At 35.4% G+C, this 10,139-nt stretch overlaps 1 protein-coding gene across 1 annotated transcript in view; it reads left to right on the top strand.

Annotated features, from left to right (window-relative positions):
- Positions 1 to 442: 442 nt before the first annotated feature.
- LOC129265247 (pleckstrin homology domain-containing family D member 1-like) overlaps positions 443 to 10,139 on the top strand; it is a 38,816-nt gene continuing 29,119 nt past the window's right edge. Inside the window, exons 1-2 of the mRNA XM_064101479.1 lie at positions 443 to 480; positions 993 to 1,137. Of these exons, the coding sequence (XP_063957549.1) occupies positions 443 to 480; positions 993 to 1,137 (183 nt within the window). The remainder of the gene's footprint in view (positions 481 to 992; positions 1,138 to 10,139) is intronic.

Below are 10,139 nucleotides of genomic sequence, written 5' to 3'. Positions count from 1 at the left end.
TGAAGATCGCTTTGCCTCGTTAAACTGGTTGTAGCGTAAGTGAGGACACAACCGTTCTTCGGGAAGCGATCTTTGCACATTTTGAGCGCGCTACTCTACACACTTGCCTACGCTGCGGTTTTGAATTTCTTGCGAAACGTGTCACCCCACTGAGAGCATTCTCATAGCAACAAGATTGCTTTACGTGAAGCGATTTTGAAAACCACTTTCGGGTGATCAAATGGGAACGCTAGCAAAGCGATCTTCTAAACTGGTTTCCTGAACCGGTTTCCAGTAAACTAGTTTTAGAAAGTGTAATGAGAACGGTGTCTATATTGGCTTTCTTTGTGTGTCATTTCAGAGGTGAATCTTTTTATAACTTGTCCACCTGTGCTTTTTCTCACAATAGACAGGATTGTCATTGATTTTATCCATATAATGATGCTTAATGTGAACACTTGAAATGAAATTAGATTCACCTTGTCAGTTGACAAGAAGGCTGTAGATGTAGTTTGACTTTACATGTACTTTTTAAATTCTAATCAATCAATGTGCCCTTGGCCTTGATGTATGCTAGAGTGATTGAAGTTTCCTTGTTTAATTCTTTATCAAAGGGTGAATATTGACAATAAAATTTATTCTAAATGCATGTTAACGTGTCATTATTATTAAATAATATCATATTGTGCTTTTCATGTGTGCTTTGTTCTGATTCCATTTGTAAATTTCAAATTGGATTCTTTAGCGTAACATGTGCAATTGAAGTTCAGTTTGTATGAAAATTCAGCATCTTTTTTTTACATGAATTTAAAACCAAATCAGAGCAAAAAGAAGCCGGAATAATTTTGCAGACTTAAGTCAAAGTCTTGAATCTAAACTCAAGAAACTCAAACTATAAAGCTATTTTGAAAATCCATCCTAAACTTTATATCTTTGAGATTGAATTAGAGCAAAATAGGGCACTTGCTAGAACCCTTGTTGATTTTACCCCTCTCTTTCTTTGAACTTTGCAGAACATGGAAGAATGCGGAACTGGGTGAGTCCATGATCCAGACGTTGGAAAAACAGAGTCTTGAGCTGGCGAGGGACAGCCAGAGGTATAGGGAACAGCTTCACTTAGAGGCACTGGCACTCAGAGACGAGATGGACAAAAATGAGGTATAGAAAATGCACCCCTTGACATTCAATGGACTCTGCCAGAGCCCCCCCCCCCCCTGTTTCATAAAGAGTTACAACTATGGTAACTTTGCCAAAGATACCTCGATTATGATTGGTGCCAACTGCTAAGTTACCATGGTAGTTGCTATGGTTACCATAGTTGGAGCTCTTTGTGAAATGGGCACCAGAAAGGAGAATTCTACCCTTTACTCTCTGTCAGAAGAAACAAAAAACCAAGATAGAGAGATTGACGAAAAACATACAGTACATGGAATTTTTCAAATGTTGTATGAAACAAACAAGGAATAAACAAAATTATTCTCACATTCAGATCTGACAACTTATCAATCAACAAAACAATGTTGATGAATGTTGGGTGATGTTACGAGTTTGTTTTATATCGATATAACGAAGAACAGAATGTTTTGTACTAATTTATTTATTTTGATATTTGCTAAATATTCTTAAACAGTTTGATTGTTCTGCTTTTTTTTTGGGGGGGGATGCTTCATTTCTTTTTGACTGAACGCAAAGATTTTGCTGTGCTTTGTGTGTATGAGCCAATCCATTTAGGTTCATTGTAGATACTTGTACACTGTACATATCACTTTCATTTATTTTTTTCCTGTTTTGAAATTAGATCATCAATTCTAATACTCATTTACATCCAGAAAATCTAGAGTGTGTGAAAGTGAAAGTTTTGTTCTTTGTCAGATATTGATACAGATGAGGGGAAGTTGGTTGTATCAGCCGTTAAATCACAGATTCAATATTCCTTATGTTCATGCTCTAATGTAGAAGCAATAATGTGTCCAGATTCAACTCCACTTTCGATTCTGTTTCATATGATCTCCCTCTTTGTAGTTACACCAACTAAAATGTTCAAGTGCATATTCCTTATATATCCAACTTTATTGCAAGGAAGAACGAAAAGATTATTGGATTTCTTGTGTGGGCAGTGTCACCGTCATCAGGTTTCGTTTCTTTTCTTGTCATGAGTTTCCTTTCAAATGTTACAACAAAAACACAAATTGATGAACTGAACAAATACATTCACAGGAAAACATGAAAGGTGAAAGATGCAGTCACACTGCAATAAAGCAGTACAGGAGCCTGGGTTAATTCATGTGTATGATATGTAAGAAACTAGATAAGACAAACTGCTCCTCATTGTTTCTTCTTTGTATGATATGCCACTTCAAATAAAACAAAATTTAAAATCAGAAATTAAAATGAAAAAGTGGAGAAAATGCATGATTATATGGGTGCTTTATAATACATTTCAATAGCAAAATGCTCAGTGCTGTACAAGATAACAAAAGACAAATTCTACGCACCAAAAAGCATGCAATTCAATATTTTAAGAGGGTAATTATTACTTAGAGAGAAAATGGGTTATAAGTTTATCTTCTAACTTCAACCACTTCTTGTTGTATGAAATTTGAGACAGTTTGCATATCTTCTCCACCTATACTACTTCTAAAATAAAAAGACAAATCCCTTTACCCCATTGTAGGGAAATTTCTAATTTGCAAGCTACAGCTGATATCCTGGCAATAAAATCAGGTCGAGTCTTTTTTTAATTTTATTTATTATTTTTTTTTTTAGTAACGGTGACCTTTAAAAATAAAACTACCAAGGGGGTCATTGCATCCCCTTCTTCTCCTTTCCTATCCCCTTTCGTCCAAGTTCAGAGTTGTTTTGCTGTTTTATAATTTTAAGGAAATAACAAGGATAAGATCTTTTTATTAGTCCAAGAGCAAAGAGTACTTGGTTGTCTGGGAGAGGGCAAGGCAAGACTTCCAGTTTACACTGGGAAGTGGTTTTCCTGTCTTGATGTTTACAGTCTTCTAATTTGTTTGTTTAGGATGTAGGAATTAGTGATGTGAGGTATTGTTTATGGGGAAGGTGCCATTCCAAGAGAATGCGTTACCTGATTTTCATCTCATTATATTATGATCATTTTGTGAACAGCTTGAAATCTAGACAAATTCGAAGGCATTCATCTCAAAGGGGCCTACAATTGGCAAATCCTGGGGAAATGGAATCACGCAGAATTTATAAAATGCTTATTCACAATATACAACTGAATTTCTTTTCTCTGTCCCGATGTATATGTCAACATTTCACGATGACTTCCCAGTTAGGCTTAGGCTATCATTGATTTGACTTTTTAAAAATCTGAGCTGCAAGTACTTGTCACCTATGTCTTTGATATAAATAATAATGAAGCTGAAAAAAAAAAACAATGATGGGGGCAGCAATGGACCCCCCCTAAGAAAAAGTTTCACAAGAAAGAAAGGATAATAATAATGTTAGATTTATTATGCGCATAATAATTGATACTTAATTCTCTATGCATATTACAATAAATTTTATTTTTATTCCCCTCGCAACGAGGCATTTAAGTGCGACTCTAAGTCATACTTAAATCTTTGTGAAACACCCCCCAGCTCTGTCAAATATTGTCTGTCCTAAACAGATGGCTAATGTAAAAGTTGACACAGCCATGGCCTCATTTGACATCCGTTATTCAACCGGAAGCACATTCATGTGGGAAGTCTATTTCAGGACTGATTGTGCACATGTATGATTATACAACTGCCGACCAAAACCTACCCCTCCCCCCCCCCCCCAGACCTGTGCTTTCGTATGGACTCAAAGTTAGATATTTCTATCAGTGTAAAAGCAAATTACTCTTATATTCCAAAACAAAAAATAGCTAAGGCTTACTTGTCAAAACTGGAAGAACTTTCAAAGGGATTTTCCAAGGTCACTCATATTCTTGCAGTGTGAAAGAAAATTGTAAGAACTTTTCTAACCTATCAAGTACAATGTACATTGGGCACTGGCGCTGTGGGGCTGCTGAGCTAGCAAATTTTAATTTCGCAGGATCCTAACTTTGAAAACTTAAGCTGGAAGTCTAGGGTTTAGGTGGGTCTTGTAAATTTTGAGGTATTCTGGTGATTGAGTTGGTCTGCATACACCATCTGTAGATCTTTTCTTGTCAATTGTAGAAAGTGTTAGTGCCAGCAAGGTTATGGTCACAATCAAGCATGCTCTTCCCATCATCCACCAAAAATGGGTTCCCATGACTCAACACCAAAATCAGATAATGGCGGCAACGGATGCTTCCCATCAGATCAGCGGCAAATTGATCAACATCAATCCATCCATTTTAGAAATAGAATTGATTAGGCAGAGTTCATGGTCGTATGCATGAAATTGGGACTTGGTATTTAAAGGCTATCTTGAGATGAATTCCTGGAAAGAGTGAAAATCAAGTTCATATCAATGGCTTAATATGCCGTTTGTCACATCGGATGCCAAAAGCTGAATGCATGTATGCCTATGACTTAAGAAGTTTAAAAATAATAAAATAAAAATAAGCAAATAAATAGATAATTGATTAAATAAATGAATAGCTGAATAAACAAATATATAAAATGAATCGATTTGATGAATTCAAAATAAAAAGATGAAATACAATACAAAAATGAACTAAATAAAGAAATAATAATAAATAGATTAATAGAAAAATTGATAAAAAGAGTTGATAAGAAAATTGAAATGAATAGATAAAGATAACAATCAAAACAGAAAGAACAATCAGAGAACAAATAACAAAAATAACCAAGAAGATGGTGCATGCACATGTATGGGCATTCTCATTTGCTAATATACTCTTAAAATCTTTAAGAGTATTGAAATTTTGTTTCAGGGTGCATTCTCTAAGATAAGTTTAAAATAAACTTTCTAAAAAGTAAATGTCCATCAAATCTGAAGGGCTATATACGTATCCCAGAACTCAGAGGTTGCCTTTAAAGCCACTTTATCATTCGATTAGTTTACCCTCTCCCTAACCTACTGACTTTTACCTAGTTGATGAAATTGAATTCCCATGCTTGTTAGACATTTGTAACAATTTGAGTCACTGCTATATTGCTCTGTAATCAATTTGAAAATGTAACTTAATACATGTACGAGGAATTTCCTTGATAATGGGGATAAAACAGTGTCATTTTTGGGAACTTGAATGTTTGTGGAATAGCAGGCATATGAAAGAAAAAAAACGACACCTGTTGTAAAAATTATCCAGCAAAAATAATAACAATAAATCCCTGAACATGTTAGGGGGAGTTTGATATCAGTTTGGATATCAATTGACTTTAATTGAACAAATTACTGTATGATAATAAAATGCACAAGCACCTGTATGTTGATCATTCCCCCAAATTTGAAATTGAATGATGGACCCCATGCCATGGAAATTAAAGCACCAAGTTTATCTTTGAATTTTTAACTTCACAAACTTAAGTTCTGTACTTGCATAGTCAAACCTCTAGTATACAAGCATGTGGGACTAGAGTGAAATTTCAGATCAGATAATTGGTATCTTTGGAAGAGTTTTAAAAGGTGAAGAAATAAAATATCATCATTGGTTTTAACATATTTTGTCAATATCATACTAATAATTAACATACACAAAAATCAAGTAAAGTAATAATTTGTCCGGGGGTCAAACTCAGGTCAAAGTAAAGGTCAAAGGTCATGACCTTATAAATCACTCAAATACATTATTTGATGCATGTTTTTTATTCCTCTCTGAACTTCCTTTTGAATGGTACCAGTTTCGTGAAAATTGGTCAACACGTTACGACGCAATGGCCATTGAGAGTTGAAGGTCACGCCCATTTTTGTCAAAACAAGGAGAAAAGGGCGGGCCGTAGCGCGAGAACCGACTGACCGATTGGACTAATTTTTTTTGTTTTGTCCTTGGGCCATTGGGAATTTTATGTGTACCAAATTACAGCGAATTCTGAGAGGGTCGGGTGCAACCACTGGGTGAATCCAGATGGAATGACCCTATAGATAAAAAATTTGTGCCAAATAGCTCTGGAAGAAAATGCGTAATTGCTTAGAAATTAGCAAAATAAGCACGCAATTCCATCAAATGTTTGGTATTTTTTCGAAGCAATATTAATACACTGTCCTACATATGCTTTTCTGTGTTAGTGATCATCAGAATTATCAATTTTGAGCTAAGATTTCATGATTTAACAAAGATAAGTTTACATTAATGTACCAGATCTAGATGTATGATATTATTTTGACAACCTTGATTTGAAAGACTTTCTCATGACATAATTGTTTGCTGCAACTACTGTCTTTTACCTTGAAAAGTGTGAAATATGAAGCTCAGGGGAGCGTTTCATGAAAGAACTTGTCAGATGTTCTTTCCGACAAGTCCTGTTTTATCGGACAGTTACCATATAAACAGGGCCTCTCGTCCAATCAGAAACGAAGAAAGTTGTCAGATCTGACAACTTGTCGCACAAAAATGTTGATGAAACACTCCCCAGGTCATCTTTGAAGCTAGAGAAAGTTTCAGATCAATTCTCAAATCCTAGAAAATTATTTGACTGCCCTTAGATTGACTTGTAGATATTCCAGATTACATTATGATTCCTGGTCTATTTTCGTCCAGGGATATTTCCTCCTATTATTGCTCTCACTGAAACATTTTGGTGATACTTACATTGGCCTGCCAGTGATTGTTTACAAAGTTTTTGTAGCCTTTCAGGAAACGTGAGTTGACATATATAACCTAGTATCTTCTTTGATTAAGTGTGAGTTCGAAATCGAAACTACCTATACTGTTTGCATCCATTTATAGTGATGCCATTTAGTTAGAAAAAAAAAATCAATTAGGCTTTAATAAGAGGAAGGAAATGACTAGCAACATACTGTATAGAGAAATTTGTCCTAGTCAAAAGCACCTTTTTTTATAAAGTCACCAGTAATTGTAACAATTGTGAAATTATTTGATTTTATTTGTAATATCATAAATGAAAAGGCCACTTTTAAAGAATTTTTTAAGCATAGTTTGCCTGAATCACAGAGATCTTGATTGTTGATGATGACTTGACACAACCCCTGCGATGGCAGGTTTAGATGTCAAAATCATTAACCTAGGATGTGTTCAATGTAGATTTTCAAATTTAAACAGCAACATGAATCATGATTGAAAACTCAATTCCAAAACACTAAACTAAAACACAAACACGATCAGCGGTGCACCGTCCAGTGTTGAAAATATAAAGCCGTTTATACGTTGATCGTCTTTAAATTTCCAGCTTTCGTTAGTGCAGCTTTAGTGCTCAGTTTGACCCATCACAAGAAAGGTCAGTTCTGGTACCTGTTTGTGTAGGCTTCCACTGCGAGAGCAAATTCAAAGACGTTTTAAAACGCAATTGTGTTCGATGTCGCATTCACGATGCTCAAGGTCTTAAATTTGAGCTGATCGCATTTACAAACGCATCTTTTTCGACGTTTAGATTTTCTTCCGAATTGTATTTGAGAGACGTTTACTTTTACGACAAGGAATAGTGGGCATTGAACACACCCTTTGTTTCTCTTTATATCTGTGTTTTTGTCTCACCTGCATAGCAGAGTGAGACTATAGGCGCCGCTTTTCCGACGGCGACGGCGGTGGCGGCGGCGGCGTCAACACCAAATCTTAACCTGAGGTTAAGTTTTTGAAATGACAGCATAACTTAGAAAGTATATGGACCTAGTTCATGAAACTTGGCCATAAGGTTAATCAAGTATTACTGAACATCCTGCCTGAGTTTCATGTCACATGACCAAGGTCAAAGGTCATTTAGGGTCAATGAACTTAGACCATGTTGGGGGAATCAACATCAAAATCTTAACCTAAGGTTAAGTTTTTGAAATGTCATCATAACTTAGAAAATATATGGACCTAGTTCATGAAACTTATACATAAGGTTAATCAAGTATCACTGAACATCCTGCATGAGTTTCACGTCACATGACCAAGGTCAAAGGTCATTTAGGGTCAATGAACTTTGGCCGAATTGGGGGTATCTGTTGAATTACCATCATAACTTTGAAAGTTTATGGATCTGATTCATGAAACTTGGACATAATAGTAATCAAGTATTACTGAACATCCTGTGCAAGTTTCAGGTCACATGATCAAGGTCAAAGGTCATTTAGGGTCAATGAACTTTGGCCAAATTGGGGTATTTGTTGAATTACAGCCATAAATTTGAAAGTGTGTTGGTCTAGTTCATAAAACTTGGACATAATAGTAATCAAGTATCACTGAACATCCTGTGCGAGTTACAGGTCACATGATCAAGGTCAGAGGTCATGTAAGGTCAAAGAACTTTGGCCACGTTGGGGGTATTTGTTGAATTGCCATCATATCTCTATAAGTGTATTGGTCTAGTTCATAAAACGTGGAAATAAGAGTAACCAAGTATCACTGAACATCTTGTGCGAGTTATAGTAGTTTTCAAAATCAGCACTGCTGCTATATTGAATCGCGTGATGCAGGTGAGACGGCCAGAGGCATTCCACTTGTTTTCAGTCATGATCCATGTTCCCGTTTAAATTTGGAAACCCACATTGCACACACCCCTAGTTTGACACACATTCATAAGATCAAATGGCCTTTTGTGCAGTGTGCAATATTGAATTAGATCTGCTATATGTATGACTAGAAATATATACAAATTCCCTTTGATAGAAACTGTCATGAATGTTCTCATCCATAATTGTTTCTTAGCTCAAAGTTTGTATGAAAACCCTATTTGATAGATCTGCTTTATATTCATTGGGGGCTCAAAGTTTGTATATTTACACACTTTTGATTAAATGTTAATGGTCTAGCTGTTTTATCACATAGTGACATGAAATGAGATTAAATTTATGTTTTTCAGTGGACATTCTGAAAGACCAGTGAAGTCTTTTTGCAAAAATATTTTGAATATATCCTGAAGGATAGACTTTGGTTTTGACTGAATTGAAAGTTGATAGCCTCAAAGGGGCTTCAGTCTGTGCCTGAGTGATATCAGCGATAGCCATTCTGTCTTTATGGCTGTGTTCATACAATTTCTTAACTCAAAATCAAATATAATTCATGAATTTTTATTTTGCTTTATAATGCCTTTTCTGAAGTAGATCTTGCAATTTATTTTATTCTTGGAGATTTCTAGCTTTCCTAACCTAATATTGAAAAAGGTCAACGAAAATAAGAATTTTTGTTCCAATTAAAGCCGGCAATTGCAGGGCCAAGTGACATAATTAGAAAGACATGATTTAGAAGCCATTGATATTGGCGATTAAGATTCCCGCAGTATCATGTTTCCTAGCCTATGTTTAGCTGTTTCTTGTTTATAACTCTTGATTATATGTTTTTCAGGAGTCTAATCTTTTTTTTTCTTTGAAGACACCCATTTCAAAATCAAGTCTTGGTTCAAGTTTGTCCTTTGATGTTGAGTTTGAACGCAGCCTCCGTTGAATCATGTCAGTGTAAGCCATTCTGTCTTTCAACCGTATGGTTTGTTCAACTTCATTGACAGGTTTTCGTCAGTTGGTTTCACATATCTTGGTGGCAATCTAATGCTCTTGCTTATAGATTGACTGCAAAGGAAATGATCAAATACCATGAGCTTATATTTTTTCATCAATGAACTATTTTAGGAAGCCTATACGGAAAATAGAGTCAACCGAAAAACTCAGGGCGTGGACCCACTTTGATGGAGTTTGAATTCTTGTAATGGGGGCAATAACATGTGATGTGTTAACAAATCCTAAATTTGCTATGGAGTTTGGGTTCTAGTTTTGGTTTTATTTTGAAAAATCCCTGATCGTGGTTTTGGGTATAGTTACTTTGATTTCAAACAGGATATTTTACCCAGGTTGCTAGTAATAAATCACTTTTATGAAATAAAGCTGTCAATAATAGGTACACTTATCCTGCCAAAATTGCCCTTGGGTTTGCCTGCTCCAACAAGGCACGTTATCAGAACCAAACTTCAGTATCTTATTTGGTTGGAGTTTGAATATTTTATGGAATTCAATAACAGTTAGCACAAGTTCTTATTCCATTTCTACGAGTTTCCATTTAATTTTGATGACCCTTTTGTTATCAGACTTTCATAGGATTCTTAAACCCAAACAGGCTGACC

The sequence above is a fragment of the Lytechinus pictus genome, chromosome 7, assembly GCF_037042905.1.
Source record: "Lytechinus pictus isolate F3 Inbred chromosome 7, Lp3.0, whole genome shotgun sequence".
In the NCBI taxonomy this organism is placed as follows: domain Eukaryota; kingdom Metazoa; phylum Echinodermata; class Echinoidea; order Temnopleuroida; family Toxopneustidae; genus Lytechinus; species Lytechinus pictus.
The sequence above is the reverse complement of the archived record's forward strand: the minus strand, read 5'-3'. Positions and strand labels throughout refer to the sequence as shown.